This window comes from Macaca thibetana, chromosome 3, assembly GCF_024542745.1.
Source record: "Macaca thibetana thibetana isolate TM-01 chromosome 3, ASM2454274v1, whole genome shotgun sequence".
In the NCBI taxonomy this organism is placed as follows: Eukaryota; Metazoa; Chordata; class Mammalia; order Primates; family Cercopithecidae; genus Macaca; species Macaca thibetana.
In genome coordinates this window covers 151,917,597-151,940,648 of record NC_065580.1, presented here as the reverse complement: position 1 = coordinate 151,940,648, position 23,052 = coordinate 151,917,597, and the positions used below count along the sequence as shown (strand labels likewise).

Here is a 23,052-nt window from a genome sequence, read left to right as displayed (position 1 = left end):
TCCCTTTTTAAGTGCCTTTTTTGTTGTTGGCATTTTATAGAATTTTAGATAGGGGCACTTAAAAAGGAAGATTCAAAAACATGTCTGTAAACATGAATAGAAATCATTTAGCTTCAGAGTCTGGAGTGTGTCTTTGGAAAGATATTTATAAAACCCTAAAGTTTGTAGCTTTGAGCCACAGAAAGGTTTTTCTCCCAGAGATAGATGCTTATATGAGATTTCCTTTGCCGCACTCTTCGTTAATGACTTTTCTACATTAAAACTGTTCTTCATGCTGCAGAAAGCAAGGCTGTAGCAACCATTGTGAAAATATTTCCCCTTTAAAAGAATGGAGAACAAATTCCTTACATTCTGCACTCCAGGATAATACCAGTTTTTAATTCAACTTAATGTTTTAAGTTGTTAAAATCTAGATTATTTTTTCTCAAAACCAGATTCAAAAGTTGTCCATGACTATACACATCACAAGCTACTGGTTTTTGGACGTGAACTGCTGCTTTAAAAGCTGTTGATTTTTTTTTCTCTTTGTATAATATGAAATAATTAATAGAAAATGCCTTAGTGAAAAGATGTATCTAGCCCGGAGAACAGCTGAAGACAGGTGTGATCAGTGCCTCTGCCTCTGTGTCTTGTGGCCACCCCCTTAGTGTCCCCTTCCCGACAGGACCGGAGCACAGCCTTTCACCACCACAGGGCCTTCGGGACATTCTGTGGCAGGAGATGGCTGTCTCTTGAGGAAATAAAATTAACCTCGGTTTTTTGGTGTGGCTTCCTAAAAAGAAGAAGAACAGATGCATCTCAAAGTCAGCAGTCGTGTAACAGTGCCTTGCTAATATAACAAGGACGACAGCACCTCATGGAAGTCTGTGTCTGGAGTGGGTAACCCCTGACCCTGGGCCCTCTGGGCACCGCGCTGCCAGCTGCTTATGTCCAGGGCTGGGGATACGACACCCTCGATGCTTTCCCGGACTGACGGGCGGTCTCAGTACAGCCAGTCTGTGCGGCCCCCTCTGCCCTCACCTCAAGAAGTCACAGCATTGGCCTGTTTTTGTTTCCTCAGTTAAGCTTTAGAAATGGAGATGTCACTAAGATAGGCAATAGGGGGTAAAACAAATGTACAGGCAAAAACTAAAGGACATTTTTACCAAATACCCTCAATTTAGCATTACCACCCCTTTTCCCATGGACACTCATCACTAATCATTTAAGTTGGGAAAAATATTGAGAAGTACAAGAATAACTCTGTCGTCATTCTTTTGGAATTTACTGTGATTCAAGCTTAAAATGTCTTTTTCATGCATTCCATAATCTCATTCTGCAGTGGGAAAACCACTCTCAAGTATGTTACATTTTCAGACCAAGGTTATAAGAAATTGAGAGGGTTATAAGATGTGACAATGAAGCCCACATATAAAATGACTTGTATTCCTTGGTCATTCCTATGAGTAAGTTCATTGTGAGTGTTATTAAACAGTATCACGTTATGTGTTAGTTCTTGCTGTTGATATTTTATAATATGCATTATCTTTGAAACTAATAAAAATACCTTTGAAAATTACGGATATTATTAAGATTGGCCATCACATTTATACCAAACTGGCAAAGTTTTATAAGATGTAAAATATAGTCTTTTATACTGTATATTTTTAAGATATGGTAAGTCATGTGTGTTACATGGTTTTGTTTTGTTTTGTTTTGTTTTGTTTTTTTCTAAGACTGGTATAATGTACACCTTTTAAAATGTAATTCTTTGATGAAAACAATGTAGTAGCAAGTTACTGGTTTTAGTTGGCTTCAGTGGCAATATAATTTCAGTGATTTTTTTCATCATTCCTGAATTATCCATGCAGTTACTCCCTTCCACAGGGCAAATAATTGACTGTTGACTGTGTGTGAGCCTCAGATGGATTAGCTTAATCATCAGGAAAATAGGACTAAAGAATAATGTGCCATTTAAATAGCAGCCAGAGCCCCCATCAAGCAGACACTGCCACCCTGGCAGATGCTGCCAGCACGAGACCTGCGAGAGGTCTGGGAGCCACAGGGCAGGATTCTGGGGAGCAGTTAGTGCCCATATATGAGGCGCTTCCTGCACCCAGCCAGTGTCCAGTGACTGCTGCTGTAGCCTCATTCACTCACAGCACTCCTCATTCACTCACAGCACTGCTGCTAAGTTGATGGCCAGTGGGAGGGCAGAGAGGTGGGAACACAGAGGCAGTCCTTCACTCCCCACCCCCCTGCTGTCTGAATAGCATCCTATATTTCCAGATGTATTTCTCACTGAGTATTTTGTTTGTCTCCCATGTGATAACATCCTTATCTGTGCTTAGTCATGTGTGTACATGTGAAGACCACTGTCCTCTGGCAGCAGTTCTGAACTGTGTTTTAGTCTGAGGCTGGACTCCCCCATGTTTCCAGAATAGAGGTGAACAGGGTGTGGGGACCTCTGTGGAGATGGAGGTCCCAACCTAGAGAGGCCTGCTCCCCCTGAGTACTTCTGGAGGAGAAGCCCTGAGAGTCCTGACCTTCACCCTTCACAGAGTGAGGAGAGCCAGCTGGCCATGGGGAGGAAGCAGGCAGCTATCATGCCAGCCTCCTTCTCTGGTGCCAGCCATAACTCTTACCTTGCAAAGAGAGCAATTCTTTGTGAGATGCAGAGCATGGTAGCACCTGGAGGTATAGGATGGGATGGCATTTATCCACCCATCCATATACCAGTCCATCCATTATCCATCTACTCACTTTAGTCCATCCATCTATCCATCAACCTATCATCCATCTATTCACTCATTTACCCATCTACCCACCCATCCATCATCCATCCACTCACCCATCCATCCACCCATCTACCCACCCATCCAACATCCATCCGTCCATCTAGTCATCCATCTATCTGAGCATCTACCCATCACCCATCTATTCATCAGTCCACCCACCCACCCATCATCACCCATCATCACCCATCACCCATCATCCATTCATCCATCCATCCACCCACCCACCCATCCATCATCACCCATCACCCAGCATCCATCGTCCATTCATCCATCCATCCACCCATCCACCCACCCAGCCATCATCACCCATCATCCATCCATCCATCCATCCACCCACCCACCCACCCACCCATCATCACCAATCATCTATCATCCATTCATCCATATACCCACCCATCATCACCCATCATCTGTCATCCATCCATCTACCCACCCATCATCACCCATCATCTGTCATCCATCCATCCATCCATCCATCCATCCATCCATCCATCCACCTACCCACCCATCATCACCCATTATCCAATATCCATCTATCCATCTACCCACCCACCCATCATCACCCACTACCCATCATCCATCATCCATCCACCCATCCATCCGTCCACCGACCCATCATCCCCCATTACCCATCATCCATCATCCATCCCCCCACCCACCCATGCATCATCACCCATCACCCATCATCCATTCATTCATTCAACCATCCATCTACCCACCCACCCACCCATCATCACCCATTACCCATTATCAATCATCCATCCACCCACCCACCCACCCATCATCACCTATCATCCATCCATCCATCCACCCACCCACCCACCCATCATCACCCATTACCCATTATCAATCATCCATCCACCCACCCACCCTCCCATTATCACCCGTCACCCATCATCACCCATCACCCATCATCCATTATCCATTCACCCATCCATCCATCCACCCACCCACCCGTCATCACCCATTACCCATCATCCATCATCCATCCACTCATCCACCCACCCATCATCACCCATCATCACCCATCATCTGTCATCCATCATCCACCCACCCACCCATCATCACCCATCATCCGTCCATCCAGCCACCTACCCATCATCATCCATCACCCATCATCCATCATCCACCCACCCACCCATCATCCCCCATCATCCATCATCCATTCATCCATCCATCCATCCGCCCACCTACCCATCATCACCCATCATCCATCATCCATCATCCATCCACCCACCCACCGATCATCACTCATTACCCATCATCCATCACCCACGCACCCACCCATCATCACCCATCATCCATCATCCATTCATCCATCCATTCATCCATCCATCCATCCACCCACCCACCCATCATCACCCATCATCCTTCACCCATCATCCATCCATCCATCCACCCACCCACCCATCATCACCCATCATATGTTATCCTTTCGCCCACCCACCCACCCATCATCACCCGTCATCTATCCATTCACCCACCCACCTGTCATCACCCCTCACCCATTCATCCATCCATGCATTCACCCACCCACCCATCATCACCCATCATCTATCATCCATTCATCCATCTACCCACCCATCATTACCCATCATCTATCATCATCCATCCATCCATCCATCCATCCATCCATCGATCCATCTATCCACTCACTCATAATCACCCATCATCTGTCATCTGTCCATCTACCCACCCATCATCATCCATCAACCATCATCTGTCATCCATCCATCTACCCACCCACCCATAATCACCCATCATCTATCAACCATCCATCCACCCACCCATCATCACCCATCACCCATCATCCATCCACCCACCCACCCACCCACCCATCATCACCCATCCATCCACCCACCCATCATCACACATTACCCATCATCCATCCACCCACCCATCACCCATCAGCCATCATCTGTCATCCATTCATCCATCCACCGCCCCCCACCCACTCCTCCATCAATCCATTGTTCTGTTCATCCAACAAGTACCCATTACCCCCTTCTGCATGCTGGCACCAGGGGGTTGGACATGCTTAGGGGGTAATGGGATGGCAGTAGCAGGGGGAAGCCACAGCTTTCAGGCTTGAGGTTTGTTCTGGAATGGGCCACCTGAAATCCCACTAGGTGCATGAAGAGGGTGGATTTAGGTGATTTGTCACTGCTGCACTATATGTGTAGTAGTGGGAAGGGATATTCCCCAGTATCTGGTGAGAATGGAAGACACCATTCTCTAGCAGTGTCTGCCAGGAGAGGGGCCCAAGTAAGGAAGGTTGAACCCCCAGTGGACAGCAGCGTTATGGATAGAGGGCCCAGATCTCCTAGAACCTGTTGTAATGGCTGTGTGTGTACCTTTCACTACATTTGTGCTGATGGGCCTCGCAGCACAAAAAAGACTCTGCTGCCTGGGCAGAAGCTCCTCTCATCTACAGGGTGCAGTTTAAGCACAGGCACGTACACTCTAGGTTAACAGTTGAAATTCTGAAGCAAGCGTATAGAAGTAGGTTTGTGAAATGCACTTGAAATACTATGGAAATTGGATCCAAAGCAAATCATAACAGTGCCAATTCTTAGTGTAATTATAAGTGTTAATATTGGAAATAAAGTTTACATTGTTGTCTTTTTTTCCCTTTGATTCCAGAAAATTACAATTTTCAAATAAGCAGGAACTTACTTAGGTTGTGTCAAGTAGAGCAAAGTGGACAGTCTTTCAAATGCATTGCTGCTGCGTGTGCACTGTGAAGGACAGAGCACCTTCAGGAAGGCAGGGCCCTCTGAAGTTTGTGCTCTCACGCGCTGGCTCTGAGCTGTGATTTTGTTGCTGAGTGTCTGCCTCAGCAGTTCATGTAGCTTTCTAAAGCTTACCGTTGGTTAGGCATGCTGGACTGAGGCGGGAAACGAGTGCGTGGATCAGTGTGGCTCTGTACATGTGAACGCGTATGGACATACATGCATAGGGTTGGGGGAACGGGGGACAGGGACAAGAAGGGCCAGGGCCTGTGACATCAGAAGCAAGGGTGATGCTCTGTGGCACAGCTGGCCCTCGAAGTCACTCAGTGACCTAGGCTGCTTCCATCCTGGAAGAAGCTCTGTTCTCTAACAGAAGGTTCTGGAGTCACCTTGGCAGTTGCTTCTAGTCCAGTAATAGATAGGGGAGAAAGAATACAGGGAAGCACGCAGGAAGCTGTGTGAGTTGGCCTAGATGCGGTGGCACACGCCACAAATTGCACAGAACCCCCACGGGAAGAGAGCCTGGGTCCTTGCCCATCACCTCTTTCCAGCTGGTGTCCAGACCTCGGGGTGATCCCTGATTGTTGCTTCATTGGTCTGGCTATGGCTCGTCGTGGGCCAGCAGCCTGGGAGCCATGCAGCGACAGGGGAACCGCAATAAAATACACTTATTCAGGAGAGGAGGTGGAAGGGCCCAGCCTGGCCCTGTCTTGCCAGCTTCCTGCACCCTGCACAGCAGGGAGCGTCCTCATTCTCCAGACCCTGATTCTTCTCGGTGGGGGAAAGGTCAGGGGGGGACTCCTTTGTCTGTCGTTCTCTCAGCCACTGGCTTCATCCTTTGGGGGTTCTTTCTGATCATTGCCTTCAGAGCCCCATCTGAAGAGGGTGTCAGTGTAGAACACAGTGAGTCAGAATGTGGAAGCAAATGGAACCATCTGGAAGTTTTGCTCTAGGCCTTATAAAACACATAATTTGTTAGGTGTGAAATATATAGTATGTGTAGTAGTGATAATAGGATGGAATAAATGCCTTAGATTTGCAAAATTATGTCAGAGAGTTTAGGGATCTTTGGTCCTGTACCAGTGACATCATTTTGTGGCTCTTGGGGATTTGGGGAGGGACCTCCCCGAAGCCACTGTGCAGCAGCCTCATGCTCAGGGCTCACAGGTCCCATATGTGTTTCCCCCACTTCCTCCACCAAAGCTGAGCTGTCCTACCTTCCTCACATCCCCACATCCCGCAGGTGTCCCTCTGCTTAGCAGCTATTTATTCTGCCTGTATTTGGGCCAATTGCATAGGCTGTCTGAGACCTGACAGTATGCTGGAATGTACAGGGCATACAGTGTTTTGTGTAATATCATGGGAAAGCATGCAGTTCTTTCGGTTGATGGTGGTTACAGATAAGACTGCAGAGACAGCTCGTGGTGGGTTGGAGTGTGGCTCAGTCTCCCGTGGGTCTGCTCCCCTTCCAGACTGCATGTGGAATTCTGCATAGAGTAAAGCATATTCGGGTATGTAGGAGGAAGGCTTAGAATAAAATTTAGCTTTTTTTCTTATGGAAGCAGTACATGTTCATTGTAAGAATTAGGAAACATAGATACAAAATAAACTTTAGGAAAAAACTTTATGAAAAAGGTGATCATCTGCATTAGTCTGTTTTTGCACTGCTTAAATAAAGACTGAGTAATTTATAAAGGTAAGAGGTTTAATTGATTCACAGTTCCACATGGCTGCAGAGGCCTCACAATCATGATGGAAGATGGAGGGACAAAGGGACGTCTTACATGGCAGCCAGCAAAGAGAGAAAGGAGAACCAAGTGAAAGGGGGAAACTCCTTTTAAAAACGTCAGATCTCATGGGCCTTCTTCACTACCATGAGAACAGTATGGGGGAAATTGCGCCCGTGACTCAATTATCTCCCACTGGGTCCCTCCCGCACGTGTGGGAACTGTGAGAGCTACAGTTCAAGATGAGATTTGGGTGGGAACACAGCCAAACCGTATCATCATCCTTGAAGCTAAATCTTTGAATGGGAGCAAAGCCATAATAATTTTCTTCCAATTCCTAGTACTAGAATTAGATTTAGAAGTGTTTAAGGCTTTGTATTTTTGTGTTATTATGACCAGGAGCTCAGTAATGCCTAACTTCTGCCTTGGAGGATGATGTGAGTGTGCAAGAGGGGTGGCCACATCCCTCCAACTTCATTCCTGGTATCCAACGGGAGGCGAATAGCCTCCTTTGCACCTCTTAGCCACCATAGTCCTCTCACATTGCCAGCTCCTTCTGACTTTTGGGGTTGTTTTACCCTCTGGACAGCAGTGTGAACAAGGTATGTCAGGCCAAGGGGGCTGCTCCCCATGGGAGGCCTGGCCGTGTTGGCTTCCAAGAGGCCAGATGGATGCTGCTCACCATAGAAAGTGACCCTTTTCCCTGGTCCTGAGCCAACCTGTCACTTCCATGCTGTGTCACTTTGACAACTATCTTTGCTTTCTACAGAATGAAAGGAAACTTTCAAAAGTCAACATATTAAAGCTTGTTTGCATTTATTCTTTTATGAATTTTGCTCACATTTTGTCTACCGCTTTTTAAATTGGTTGTTTGTCTTTATATTATCGATCATAGTAGGCTGCTGGAAGGTTGACCACAGAAACCTGGTTCTAACTTTCAGGGAGGTCACCGTGTCTGCCTCCATTCAGGCCCATCGGGAAGGGGCTGCCTTCTGTCAAGGCACATGCTCCAGGTCCCTTAGATGGAAGGAAAACACATGGTCTTTATCCAGTGGACTCAGGGTGCAGGTAACTGGACAGATTAACCTTCATCATTTTCACAGATCCCCGTAGAGCTGGACCAAAGGAGGTGGGAGATCCCTGCCGGGAGCCGCTGCAGTGGGAGGGCTTACAGACGTTCGCATAGCCTCTTTCTATTTGGTTGTTTAACTCTCGTTAAAAGGAGTGGCTTTCAGCCCTCTTGCTACTGTCTTGCAGCGTGTGTGTGTGCACATGTTCCATGCACATTTGTAACTCTCCCCATGCTCTCTGATTCAGCTTTGTTCCCGTAGAGTTGCCCCAGCAGTGCTTTGCCGTGATGATTGTGTGTTTTAAAATACTTCCAGTTGCTTACTTCTGTTTAGTTATCTCAGTGCTAAATATTGTTAATTAATTAAATATAAGCAGCATGTTCTAGATTTTATATCTTCCTGGATATAAATCTTCCTGGATATGACTTCCACTCATAACATTATGGATTTTTATTGTAAACAAGGTAGAATTTTATTTGCCACCTAATCATTTCATCATGGTGAGTGTCCTCCTTACAGAGCGTATACTGAATTTGGGTTTTACTCCTGTTTTGTTCATTTCCACAAGTTGAACTCTGTGTTATTATCCCATTTTCTGTTAGGGTCATTGTGTTGTTAAGTAATCAACTTGCACAGAAGGTGTGCACTTAGAAGGTTAACAGAAAACAAGTTAAAACATGACTGAAAATATATTTCTGTAAGAATTACTGTAGTTCTCCTGAGAGTATAAATAGCCAGGGTTTTAAAGATCTGCCTTATAGGATTTATACTGCAAATAACTTGGCAGGATTAATTGGCCTGCATTTGCTTGCTGTAGTCAGTACCATCTAGTGTTTTAGTCAATATCAGTTTTTGTAGTGTGGATGAAGCTGGTGATGGCAGCTGCAGCCTGTCTGGAGTTGCTGCTGCCATGTGTCAGCTGCAGCGGGGGAGGCTGGGGCTCTGTGCTCCATGGAGTTGGTGGGAGCCGGGAACAGGTGGAAGCCCCACCCCCCTGCAAGTTGGAGGAGCAGGAGCCCCGCCATCCTGGGCACAGCTGCAGCCACCCATTAGCAGCTGTGGACCCAGGCATCCCTGCACTCACCAGGGCCCAGGAAGCCCCCCTGCCCCGACAGGCTCAGAAGTGCCTGCTCCCACTGCCTGGTCTCTCCCTGCTCCCAGCATCTGCTCCAATTTCAGAGCAAAGTTGTGGCCGAGCCGGGGCACTGTCACAACCTGGCTGGGAGTGTGTTCGCTCAGGGCAGTGCTGACATGCCAGCACCCTGCTGCCTCGGCCCCCTCCAGACTTTGGGCACTGAGGAGCACGAAAGGGAGGCCATTGTGGGACTGAGGGCAGCAGAGTGCAGGCCTTGCAGGTGCCCCTCGGCAGGAACAGCCTGGGTGCCGTGTGCACTGTGGATGGCAGGATAATGGTGGCGGGAGGCAGACAAACTCCTGGGAAGAAAGGGGAGGGTCCCTGGTGAAACTCCACCTTCAGCTCACAGAGGGCTTGAGGCCTGGGGACCAGGCTGCCGGTTCCGCAGACCAGAGTGAGAACTTATGGTGCTTTTTCCCGGCCCACCCATGGCTGCCCATGGACCAATCAGCACACACTTTCTCTCCTCTGAAGCCCATAAAAACCCCCGGACTCAGCCAGACTCGGGCAGAAGAAGGGACGACCTGCTTGTGGAGAAGAGCTACCCACTGTGAGTCTCTCTGAGTCGTTCTGTCACTCAGTGAAGCACCTCTTTGCATTGCTCACCTTCCACTTGTCCATGCACCTCTTTCTTCCTGGACACGGGAGAAGAACTTGGGATCTGCTGAATGGCAGGGCTGAAAGAGCTGTAACAGAAACAGGGCTGAAACACACCCTTTGCTTGCCACGTTGCAAGCAACAAGGAGAGAGAGAGTTGCAAGCAACCCTTCAGGGAGCCCAGACCTAGGAGCTCCCTGAGCCAGGGCGGTGATGCCCTCATTGGGGCCCTGCAGTTCCTGGTGTTTCCAGGCTTCTGGGTACCACCATGTTCCCTGGTTTCAGCCATGGAAGCTATGTGTGGTATGCCTGGTTCAGCTGCAGCCTTGCAGGGAGCCAGTGCCCATGCCAGTGCCTGGAGCTGCCCACTCTGCCACAGCCAGTGTGCCTGGCTGTACACAATGGCTGGACCCCACGTCCACTCACTCACACATCCCTTCCCGCTCCATGCCTGGCTCACCCTTGGTAGGCATGGGATCCAAGCCGGAAGTGTGAACCGAGCGCAGCCTGCCATGCTGTGTGGGCAGAATAAGCCCAGCAGGCCCAAGCAAAACTCGGGTAAAGGCGCCACCAGTGACAGAGGTTTCTGGCCAGAAAAATGATACCCTGAGGATCCTGTGACACTGGCTCTGATTTACCAAAAAGAGCCACACCTGACTAGGGACATGGGGAAGCAGGGGCATGCAGGTCTGTCCACAAAAGCCCCACTCCTTGCTTTAGGGACAGTAGCTGATGCCCATGAGTGCTCCTTTATGCAGGTGCTGTGCTGGTGCTGAATCACCAGGGCTTGCCCTGCCTGCAGAACCACCACCAAGAAGGTGTGAGAGAGTCTCAGCTCACAGCACCAGACACTTCAGACCCAGGTTGGAGAGCTCGAGGGCCTGAAACAGGCTCCAGGAAGATGTGAGTCTCAGCTCACAGCACCAGACACTTCAGACCCAGATGTGAGTCTTAACTCACAGCACCGGACACTTCAGACCCAGGTCGGAGAGCTCGAGGGCCTGAAACAGGCTCAGTCCCAGACTCTCGCCCAGTGCTCCCTCGCCCGCTCGTCCAGCTGTCGTTCTGCAGACTGCAGGCTGGTCAGAGGCTTCCCATCCAGAGTGACCCAGCAAGGTGTTCCTGTTTCTTAGAAGAGGACAATCATAGCTGCATGGGAAAACAGTTGTTAATGAGGATTGTACTAAGTAGATCCCTTTCACATCAATAGTAACCAATTTAAAGCCCTTTCATTTACAAATGTTTCTGATTTAAGGACTTAGAGGTTAGTTCCTATGCAATCAAGTTTAGATGTGTTTTGGAGAAAGTGGATACAGCCCACGTGGTCCCAAAAGGCAACAGGGCACAGGTAACATTCCCTGGCTGTGATTAGTTAGTTGAGGACACCACAACTGGAAGCATCCACGATCTTCCTCACAGGAAGCACCCGACTGAGAGCTGTGGATGCTGAGGATGAGGCTTAAGTCTGCCCTAGCAGAGCTCAGGGCCTGGTGGGAAAAGCAGGGTGGTCAGGCCATGGGGGGAGTGAGCAGAGAGGGGTAACCAACTCTGCACAAGGAGCCAGGAATCCCCCCGCTCAACCAGGAGCACTGACTCTGAATCTGGGCCGGGGACGCTGAATCTGGGCCCTCAAGGCCCCCCAACCGGGGGCGCTGACTCTGGGCCCTCAAGGCCCCCCACCGGGGACACTGACTCTGGGCCCTCAAGGACCCCCACCGGGGGCGCTGACTCTGGGCCCTCAAGGCCTGTGGTGCCCACAGCTCCATCCACAGCAGCGAGCCTTGTGCAGTTTCACTACAATGGTAGCACACATGCAACCTCCTGGGGGCTGCTGGGGCCTATGGGAGTCAGGGGTGTCGACAGTGTGCTCCCTGGGCCTGCTCAGGGTGATGCTGAGTACCAGGCAGCAGTGAGTGGGGTGACTGAAGGGAAACTCGGGGGACATCTGGCCCTCTGTGCTCTGCCACGCTTGTCCCCATGCTTGCTGTGTTTGGTTTGGGGCCATTGTCCCTGCTCCTGTAGACTCAGAGTAGCTGTCTGTCCCACGTTTCTATAACCGAGTTCGCTTGACACAGTCAACTTGGGCTGTGGGCTTTTTTTGCTGATCCCTAAATTGGTGACGACTAGTGTACATTTGAATAGTTGCCACTAGTTGGTACCTTTCAATAAAAAGTACAGATTAATAATAAATGGTAGAAGTTCATGCTTCTTCCTTCTGGCGAAGACCAACACATGACCCTATTTTAAAGAGCAGAAAGCTGCAGAGCCACTGCCACATTGCAGGCACCATCCAGGATGTGTAGGCATCTCAGGGATGTTTTGGCACTCAGAGGATTGTATGGTTTATTTTTAGGAAACAACTGTAGCAGCCAAGTGAAGACACTGGACAGGGGAGGACAGCTGTTGCGTGTGTCCACGGGGCCTGAAGTAGGCCACGAAAGCCCCAAGTGTGCCCCTGTGTTGGCACAAGTACAGGGGCTGCCAAGGAAAAGCTAGGGGTGGAGGAACTCAGTGCACAGTGTTCCTGTGGGGCAGGCATGGCGCCCAGTGGGGAGGGGTGGAGAAGACTGGGCCTGCCCCAGCCATGTGGGCCTCGCAGCCTGCTGGGAGAGGCAGGCCACAAACAGGGAGACAAATTGTGGATTGCACTGTGTGGAGGGAGAGGGAGGGGAGCACTGGGGTGGGCTGGTGTTGTGTGAGCTGGGACTTGGGCAGTAGGAGGTGGGGTCTGATGAAGCCTTGCACGAGGACATGGCAAGGAGGGAACAGGGAAGCACCCCAGGAAGTTGGAGAGGCTCTGGTGGGCATGGCGAAGGGCTGACGATGTTCCCAGTGGCCGTGACACATGGACATGTGTTAGAGCACGTTTTTTATTTATAAAGACGTAGCCCTGGCTGCTGCGAGGAGAGGGGCTCTCAGGGTCAAGAGAAGGCAGAGAGGCTCCTGCATAAGCTGAGTGGTAACAGCAGGGCAGAGGCGGACAGACTGATGTGTTTATCCCAACTTTGGGAGAAGAGCTGGTGACATGGGGTGTGGGGTAAAAGGGGAGAGAGAACCAGGTAGTCTCCAGGTGTCTGGCCTGAGCGCCTGCTGTGTGCAGTGCAGGGACAGATGGGTGCAGTGAGGTGACAAGATTTACTCATGTGCATTGGTACATCTGCTGCCCGGGGTGGCCAGGTGAACAAGGAGCTGGTATTTGTCAAAGCTGAAAACACCTTACTTGAGGCCCCCTGGAGCACCCAGGCCTCACCAGGCCCACCCCCGCCCAGCCGCCCTAGAGCTGCCTTGCTGGGCCAGTCTACTACTGTCTGTACTATTGGCATGTGCTTCTCGCATGATGCATCCCTTTTAATGAGGGAAGAACTAGAGCCACAGTTTGATGAAGTTGCTGACTGGGCAACTGAGGTGTTAGTGCCCTGTGCAAGATGCCCTGACTGACACCTCTACATGTTACTTTCTGTCATTTGTCATTGATAGAATTTCCTCTTCTGTTTCAGTAGATTCCTATTCTCATCAATATTTCCCACTTAATATGATGAATATTGTACATTATTATACTTGTTTTAATTATCTCCTTTTGCATTGCACTAGAAAAAATGCGTTTGCTGAAAATTAGGCACAAATCTTGCTTGCTCTGTGTACAAGATCTGTATCTTGTTCAATGTGTACAAAATCTCTATAAAGATTCACTTAGCAGCAGATTGCAGGGAGGGTTTCCTAGAAGGTAAAATATTTCACTGAAAATATTATCAATTGAATATTTTGGAACACTTTAGTGATATTGTTTGGTTTAGATAATACTGAAAGCAAAATATAAATTATGAGGTGAAGTATATCTCTAAACATGCATGATTTGCTTGTTGAATTTCAGATTGTTTTCATTCAAATGATGTAAGAGGTTTATACTTCAATTGCTTTTGTTAAATGAGCAAATCATCATTCAATTTTTTTGCTACAAAGTTAATCTAGCTTTGGAATGCTGCTTATGTATAGTAAAGAATCAACACGAATAATCTCCACTTTAATAACGTTTCTCTTTTTTTTAGTTTGCAGTTCAAAGCTATTAAATATGGAACCCATAGCAGTCATAAAGAATTTGTAAAAGTTTTCTCAAAGCTATCCATTTTTGAGGGGAAAATGGATTTAATCCAGTAATATATGTTAGTAATTTTAATCACGTTCACCAGTTGTCTTAAACAGTTTTTAATCTGTAAACTTTTAATGGACTCCTAAAGATGGCATTTTTTACCAGCACGATAGAGACTATTCAAGTTCTGATGCATCTTTGGTGTAAATAAGTCATGTTTTTAATATTTTATTCCAGGATATGGTTTTTCATTAAGGGAAGGGGAGAAAAAGGGTAGGTATGCTCATTGTCCAAAGTTGATAAGAACATTATATATATTGATTATACTTGTGGTTGCAATGTAAGTATCTATAAAAAGGTATAAAGAATAATACAACAATCATTTACCTACCCCCCAGTATAAAACATATAACATTGCCAATTTGATCATGTTAGCTGAAATCAAAAGCAAGCTCATGAAGAAATGATCAGGACACGGTGAGGGAATGGCCTTGTTTGATCCAGCTTGATCTTCTTCCATGTCGGCACCCAGTGTCTGGTCCTGTTTATTAAAAATGAAAAGCACGTTCATATGTCCCTGATTTAAGATGCCACCTTTACCAAATATTCTGTGTCTGGATGTGTTGTGTCTGATTCTGGATTTTTTTTTTTTTTTTTCCATCACATTGACCCTCTTTGTCCATGAGCCATGCTGTGTTGCTTTAGGCACTGAGGCTCTTTATTTCTAATAGGAAGGACTAAGCCACCTGCGCCTTTGGTTCAGAGTTTTCCTGAGTATGTGTTTATCCTTTTCATGTAAACATTAGAATCAGCTTGTCTAGTTACATTAAAAAAAAAAGTTGGATTTGTACCTGGAACCAAGTGAAACTGAAGTCTCAGGTCTTCTGCAGTCAAGTTCAATGTTCTTCCACACTCACCACCTCCCAGCTCTGTTTTACTTCTTACTGCATTAGGAGGCATTCTGAGAAATGAAGAGGTTGTTCTGAATATTGCTATCAAATAAGGCTTTTTTAAAATTGACGATTCTTGGAATTTTGTTCCATAGGGAATATTTGATAGGGCTTTAATTCTTACTTGTTTGTAGTTCAAGTCATAAGAGGTTCTTTTAAAAAGGAAAGAAAAAATAGCTCTGTGAAATGTGCTAAAGTGTTTGCATTTGCTATTTTGCTTTGTTTTGTAACCTTTGGTACAAGAGTTGGCATTTGTCAAAGCTGATAATGTTGGCTTCCGCTCTGCAAGAGATTTGTAGCTCCCATTCTTAATGTGGGCGGTACCTGCTGGCACTCACCTGCCACCACACTCGGCATGACTATTTTCTACTGTGAGACATTTTCCATGTCCTTTTAAAAGAATTTTAATACGTAAGGGCAGGAAAACAAGGTGAACTACATGAATTCGGTGAACGACATGAGCTGGGCTCACTCCTGTGCCTCAGCACTTTTATTGTTGTTGTAAAGTTTGTTTTTCCTGGTCCCGGGTATCTGAGAGAAGTCAGCCTTCTCAAGCAAACCAATTATTGATTAATTATATATAAGAATTAAATTAGCCTTTTGTGTGTCTTCTGCCTATTATTAATAAACTTTTTATTTTGAAGGCTGGGTGCGGTGACTCATGCCTGTAATCCCAGCATTTTGGAGGCCAAGGCGGGTGGATCACCTGAGGTCAGGAGTTCGAGACCAGCCTAGTCAACATGGTGAAACTCCTTCTCTACTAAAAATACAAAAATTAGCTGGGCATGGTGGCGTGTCCCTGTAATTCCAGCTACTCGGGAGGCTGGGGCAGGCAGCTCGAACCTGAGAGGTAGAGGTTGCAGTGAGCCAAGATAGTGCCACTGCACTCCAGCCTGGGTGAGCCAGACTGTCAAAAAAAAAAAAAAAAATTAAAAATTAAAAAAACTTTTTATTTTGAGATAATATGGATTCACATGTAGTTGTAAGAAATAATACGTACATGAACATAAGCCTTCATTTCTCTGGGATAAATGCCCAGAAGTACAATTGCTGAGTCATGTGGTCGTTGCATGTTTTATTTTCAGGAAACTGCCAAGCTACTTTCCGGAGTAGCTCTCCCATTTCACATGTCTGCCAGCAGTCTCCGAGAGATCCCTCTTCTCCACAGCCTCCTTTTCACTTGGGGCTGTCACTGTTGTTAAAGCGACACTATGCTTAATAGCCCTTCTCGGAGGCGTGCAGCGGAGTTATCTCACTGTAGTTCTCAGTTGCATTCCCTGGTGACTCATGATCCTGAGCATCCTTTCATGAGTTTATTTTCCATCTGTACATCCTCTTCATGTCTTTTGCCCATTTTCTAATTGGACTGTTTGTTTATTTTGCTGTTGAGCTTTGATAATTTCTTATATATTCTGTTTGTTGGATATGTGTTTTTCAAATATTTTCTCCTAGTCTGTGGCTTGATTTTTCATCTTTTTAACAGGGAAGTTTGCAGAGAAAAAGTTTTAAACTTCCAGTTTGTCAGTTGTTTCTTTTGTGGATTGTGCTTTTGCTGTGAAGTCTAAAAACTCTTTGCCTAGCCCTAGATCCTGAGGATTTTCTCCTATGACTTTCTAAAAGTTTCATAGATTTATGTTTTGCATGTAAGCCCATAATCTATTTTGAGTTAAGTTTTGACTAAGGTAGGAGACCTGAATTGAGGTTAATTTTTTTGGATCTCTAGTTGCCCCAATAAGGCCGTGCCTCCTTCACGGAATTGCTTTTGCACCCTTGTTCAAAATCAGTTCGACATATTTGTGTGGTCTATTGGGGATTCTCTGTGCTATCCTCTTGTGATCTGCTCGTCTGCCTCTTGCCAACACTGTACTGTCTTGATGACTGTAGCTTTGTAGTAAATGCTGAGATCACCTAGGCTGATTGCTCCCACTTTATTCTTTTTGATGGTGGCTACTTTAAAGTCTTTCTAAGAGAATTCTAACATCCGTGTCATCTCCCTGTTGGCATCTGTTGATTGTCTTTTTTCATTTAGTTTGATATCTTCTGTTTCTCGGTGTGACAAGTGATTTTTTATTGGAACCTGTTTATATGATATTATGAGACTCTAAATCTTACTCAAGCCTTCTGTTTTAGCTGACTTTCTCATACACCGTGGTGTCAGAGGAAGCAGGGATGCTGTCTCATTACTGCTGGATGGGGGATAAGTCCAAGTTCTCCACTGGGGCTCCCGGGTACCTCCCCGTTGTGAGAGGGCCTCATCACTGCTCCATTTGGAGCCTGCACTGACAGCACGGGCTAGCGTTGTTTCCACCAGCTGGGAAGAGAGTCCAGGTTCCCCACACAGTCTTCCATGACTCTGCATTGTGGTGTGGGAAGGGAAGGGGTTGTTAGAGCCTGGTGGGAATGAAAATTGTGGCTTGTCACTCAGCCTTGTCAGACACCACCCAACAAGGGGACTCTGGATTGTCCTTACAGCCTGGCACGGGGGCGGTGTGGTTGAGGTTTTCTCTCTGGTGTTTGCCTGGAATCAAGCAATTCTTGTCTAAAAAGTTTTCTGTCTTGCTGGGCTACCTCTTTCCTGGTCCTTTGGCCAGAGAGAGCAGCTTTTGTTGCGGCTTTTTATGTGTTTTGTTTTTGCCAATGCCTGTTGATGTTTCTGGGTTCTGGCTTCTTCAGCTCTATGTTGAGAAAATGAAGCAAAAGGAAAATGCAGGGTCGCTTTTTAGGTCCTGAGGCCCCCTGGCTTGTCAGCTTTCTCTGCATCTCTCAGTCTTTTTATGTGTGTTTTATGTATAATATCCAGGATTCTTAGTTGTATTTAATGGGAGGAAAAAGGAGAAGACCTCCGCCTTCCCACTGAGGACATTCCTTTGCCTATTTAAAACGCGTTTCAGCCAATAAGAACAGAGCTATTTGGACAGGCTTATTTGTTGTTCCTCCAATTTATAGTTTGGGCTTCTGAGAAGCGCCTTGCCATCACTTTGCCTGCATAACCTCAGTGCCTTCACACACACCACCTGTTTTCCCGTCTTCATGATATGCTCAGCCAGACCTCTCGTCTGAAGCTCAGTTTAATGAGCATGTCCCCAGTTTTCTGGCCTGATCCCTCCAGCCAGGAGGCTCCTGGGAGCACCCACAGCCTACTGAGGGCATCTGCCCTGCCTGCAAGACAGGGCTCTTGCCCTCTGTTCCTACATCTCACTTCCCATTCTAGACCTTAACCCAATCACTTTTTATCAGTCCTTCCATAATGAAAATATTAAAACATATACAAATACACAGTTGTATCAAGAACTCTGCATGCCCATCAGCCACATCAGTAATTACCAACCAGGGCCCTTTGATTGGTTTTGTCTACACCTCGTCTCTGTTTTTCGCGCCACACTGAGTTATTTTGAAGTAAATTCTAGATATTGTCCTTTTATTTGTAAATACTTCAGTATATGTCACTAAAAGAGAATTACCATTTCTACACCTAAAATAATGTATCATAATTACTTAATATAATCAGCTATTCAGGCAATATTTAAACTTAAATGTTTCTCAGAATCTGATTTAGATTCTTGTGCATGTAATTGATTCTCAGAAAATATATCTTGAAATAATTAATGACTGTAAAATAATAATGCTTTTAAAACTATCTGGCAAACTTTCTTGAATAAAGGATTCTAAAGAGAAACTGATTTAACTTTTAGCAACACATTTGCCTGAAATATAGTGAGATTGAAAGTTATTAACAAATGATTTCATGAAAAACTATATATCTAAAATAAATACTTTTAGATATTTGATATAGGGATACAAGATATATGCATGTTTTAGTACATTTTAGTCACCATTTTCTAAGAGCAATGAGTTTGCCTTTTAGTGATTTATAAGTTTTATTTGTATACAGAGTAATGTGATTATAAAATTTGCGAATCCTCTTTTTCCTCAATTGCAATTTGAGGATATTCTTTATTATAGATCATGTATTAATACAGTCTAACAAAGTATATCTAAAATATTTAAGAAGAGGAAATTCCTAAATTTGTTAGTAACCAGAAATTGTGATACTTGTTCTTTGAGGATTTCCTGTGTTTTCTCCTGCCAACAAAATAGTACTTTTATGTAGCTAAGAAATTAGATTGAATTTTAACAGTCATATGCACTTTAGTTTTGTCTGCATGAGGAGCTATTCAAGGTGAGAGAGAAGTAGCTAAGAGAGAAGCTGTGGGTGCTGGTTCTGCGGTGTGGCTTTAGTTTACAGCTGGAAACCAAAAGTCTATCCAGAGTAAAGATAGATGGCAAGTATGTGAGCGCCCCTCTGAGGTCTGTCGCCATCTGTCGTGGCGTGTTGTGTCCTTAGTCCATCCCGCAGCAGATGTCCTTCCAGGGTGCAGATGCCAGTGCCTTTGTCCCTAGTTCAGCGCTCTTCATGGCCCTCCATTGCCCGGAATCAAACCCACCCTCCTCAGAGTGGTGTGAGGTCCCTGGGCACTGGCCCTGAACCTCCCTTGCTGGGACCTGGTCCCACCCTCATCATCCCTCCATGTGGGAGAATCCACGGGAGAAGTCCTTTGCTGGACTGGAATCCACACGAGAAGTCGTTTGCTGGACTGGAATTCACGTGAGAAGTCCTTTGCTGGACTGGAATGTGCCAAGGAGGAGTATTTTTTACCAGATGGCAGATCTGACTTCTCTAACAAGACCTACTTCTTATTTTATGATTTTTTCCCTTTAATTTGTAATAATATTGTAATTATTTCCTTAGAGTAGACTTACTTCACATTACTCATATCATAGGCACACTAAATGCTATTTTCTTACTGTCTTTCAGACAGAAACAGTCTCCGCCAGTCAAGAAACCCTCAAAAGTATTTTGCCATGGATATAGAAGATGAAGAAAACATGAGTAAGATCTAGGCCTATCACGTAGTATCAGATAGCTAATTTTATGTTAACATTTTGGTGTTTTTGCAAATATATTTCATGAGACCAATGTGGGGAATTGTGTTTTTTCCCGTAACATGTTCTACTGACAGTGGCATGTTTTTAATTTTTGGTGTGTTCTCTGCAACAGGTGTCAGAGTTTGCTGTAGACGTTTTCCCTGCAGCGGTATGTCTAGGTTTTTCCTTCCTCGTTATCGTCATGGGGCATCACTGTGATGATGGAATGGGCTTCTGGGCACATCTCATGAAGCCCCACTGTTTCGTGTGGAGTCCTGTCACGGCACGCCTCTTAGAATAATGCTCTTGAGTATTCATGCATGCAAATCGAAGATAAATGTCTGAGATTGATTTAAATACCCAGTCCTTTGCAATAATAGTACAGAAATATTTCCCTTCAAAATGCAGGTTCTCCCTGCATTTTGCAGGGGGTTCACATGTGTCTGTTGATCTGAAGTTCGCAAAGGTGCTAATGAAAGCTGGGACTGGTGTGGGCCTCCTCCTTCCATGCTGTTCTCTCTGGGGCGGGTGGGTGGAAAGCCGCTGGGGTACATCAGTGTTTCCTCTGTGTTTTCTTCTATAAAAAGCTCGTTGAAGGTACTTATCTCTTCTAGTTCATCTTCAGTCTCAGAAAACAGATTTAAATGCTTTCACAGAAGTTGGGAGAGTTTAGTAGAGAAATTATAACAAAGGCATCATTGCTCTAACTAATGTAACTATCCATATTTACCTTCTTACTTGTCTTAAGGAATAACATGCAGCTATCAATGATGAGTGACATGTCACTGGGAGTGATTATTGAGCATTAGAACTTGGCTCAGCACTTTCCCTTTGACTTCACGCAAAACTGACGATCTGGGGTCTTGGAATCGCTCTTGTGTACCATGTAGAACCCAAACTGTGACCCAGCGAAACATTTCTGCGTGGTAGTGCTGCCCTGTGGGTGTGCTGTGGATGCTGTGGAGGGGGCTGGGCCTCTGCTCTATGGACTGTACGCTAAGTGTTGGCTTTGGTTGAAGTCAGCCGTCTGGGGTGTGAGGGTGAGACCACTTCCTGCAGCGCTACCCGGCTCCCACGGGACCAGTGTGCCCACCTCACTTCTGCTCATGTGTGCGCAGCCCGTGGCTGCTGGTGATTGTTTTCTCAGGTTTTTTTCCTCATCAGTCCTGCTCTTGAGATCTTTTAAAAACTCAGCTTTATGTTTTTACTGGGCAGTTCTACTCACAGTTTCCAATTTTGCCACAAGCTTTAAGAGAGGGGTTACGTCCATACTCCTCATTTGAGAAAATGTGACCTGTGCTTGGCCCGTGCAGTAGCCCACCGACAGAGCGTGTGCAGGGGTCCCCAGGGCCTCTGTGTCAGGACTGTGGCCTACAGCCTGCAGCTGCAGTCACCTCGCATGGACAGAGGCTTCATGATCGTGTAGGTTCTGGAACTATCCCAAAACTGATCCTGTGATAACTTGACATGATAAACAATCCTCCCGAATAATTTTTCTGTAAAGATAAGCTGATGTTCTAGTGCTGAAACTTGGAAATTCTGGTTCTGTATTTTTTTTTTTTATCATTTTGAAAGCAATGCAACGCCCTATCATGATCAGCTATGTACATTTATGAAATGTAGTAGCATGATACAGAGAGAGAAGGCATCTGTTTAAGAAAAGCTGTGAAAGTGGCATCTTTTTCTAGTTTTAGTATTTTCCTTTATTATAGTAGCATTTTCAATGACAATGAGAAAGTATTTCAGTGTGCTCCTGAAGTAAGAGTTTAGAATGTTTGTAATCTGTTACAGAAGTATATTCTTCTCAAAATTATTTGTCAATCCAATAGTAATTATTTTTATTTCTGAAAGAAAAGTATTTGGTTATTTCAGAGGTTATAAATATTTGGTTAAATGCCTGTCTAAATACATTTATAATGATTTGATTTTTGATATTGATAATTGTTTAGCAACAAAGTAAAAATGTAAGCAGTAATCTAGTATGTCATGTTCTTGCTCAGTTTATTAATCTCTGACTTCCATCTTGGCTCTACTTTTTTTTAACCTTTTTTTCCCTTTGAGCACCGAAAGGAGTAACCTATCGAGCTTTTGCTGGAGGATGTTATAAATGAAAATTTAATGTCCATTCCATCAGCTTTGTCAACTGGGAGAAGTGGTGTGTGTGTGAGGATTATTTTGGAGAAATGATGTCTGTAGAGAAAGTTTTAAATTTCTTAGCCTCTGCCACAGTGTGGCATCAGTTTTCCCACGGGTTGTGTCTAAACCAGGTTTATGCTCTGCTGTCTTGGCTGAATGATGCCAGCCCTGGAATTAGAGCTCTTTAACCTCAAAGATTGGCAGCCAAGGGCAAGGACTTGGTCCCTTTCAACCTTCCCATGGATGAAGCTGATGAACATTTTCACAACTTTTCAGTTTGCTTAACATAGTGAGAATCTACCTTTACACATGTAGTAGAAATAGACCCTAAAGCCACCATATGGGGCACGTGTAAATTGGTTTACAATTTTAGCAATATTTTGGTTACTTAATATAGATTTTTGAAATCTGGTGGTAGATGTCTTTAACTTTCATTCACATTACAACCTTGCAGGGCACTGTAGCCCTCACCCCTGGGCTCCATGTGACAGCTGCCTAGCCATGATGGAGAGGAATTATTTCTTCTTCTATTTTTTAAAAAGCTCAATGAACACTTTTTACTCTAATTTTAAAATAAAAAATTAGGGCCGGGCACGCTGGCTCATGCCTGTAATCCCAGCACTTTGGGAGGCCAAGGCGGGCAGATCACCTGAGGTCGGGAGTTCAAGACCAACCTGGCCAACATGATGAAACCCCATCTCTACTAAAAATACAAAAATCAGCCAGGCATGGCAGTGCAAGCCTGTAGTCCCAGCTACTCAGGAGGCTGAGGCAGGAGAATCACTTGAACCCGGGAGGTGGAGGTTGCAGTGAAGTGAGATCACGCCACTGCACTCCAGCCTCGCCAATAGACTGAGACTCTGTCTCAAAAATAAACAAATAAATAAATAAATAAAATTTTAAAATTATGTTTAT

The 23,052-nt window shown here is 45.6% G+C and overlaps 1 protein-coding gene across 8 annotated transcripts in view; it reads left to right on the top strand.

Moving 5' to 3' along the window:
* ADARB1 (adenosine deaminase RNA specific B1) overlaps positions 1–23,052 on the top strand; it is a 136,355-nt gene that overhangs the window by 75,896 nt on the left and 37,407 nt on the right. For 5 of the 8 annotated variants that reach the window (XM_050784425.1, XM_050784423.1, XM_050784428.1 and 2 more), the window contains one exon: positions 19,892–19,966. In XM_050784425.1, coding sequence (XP_050640382.1) covers positions 19,939–19,966 — 28 coding nt within the window. In that variant the 5' untranslated portion in view covers positions 19,892–19,938. Of the gene's footprint in view, positions 1–19,891; positions 19,967–20,134; positions 20,171–23,052 lie in introns of all 8 variants that reach the window. The other 3 variants (XM_050784424.1, XM_050784422.1, XM_050784426.1) reach the window with 1 other exon arrangement.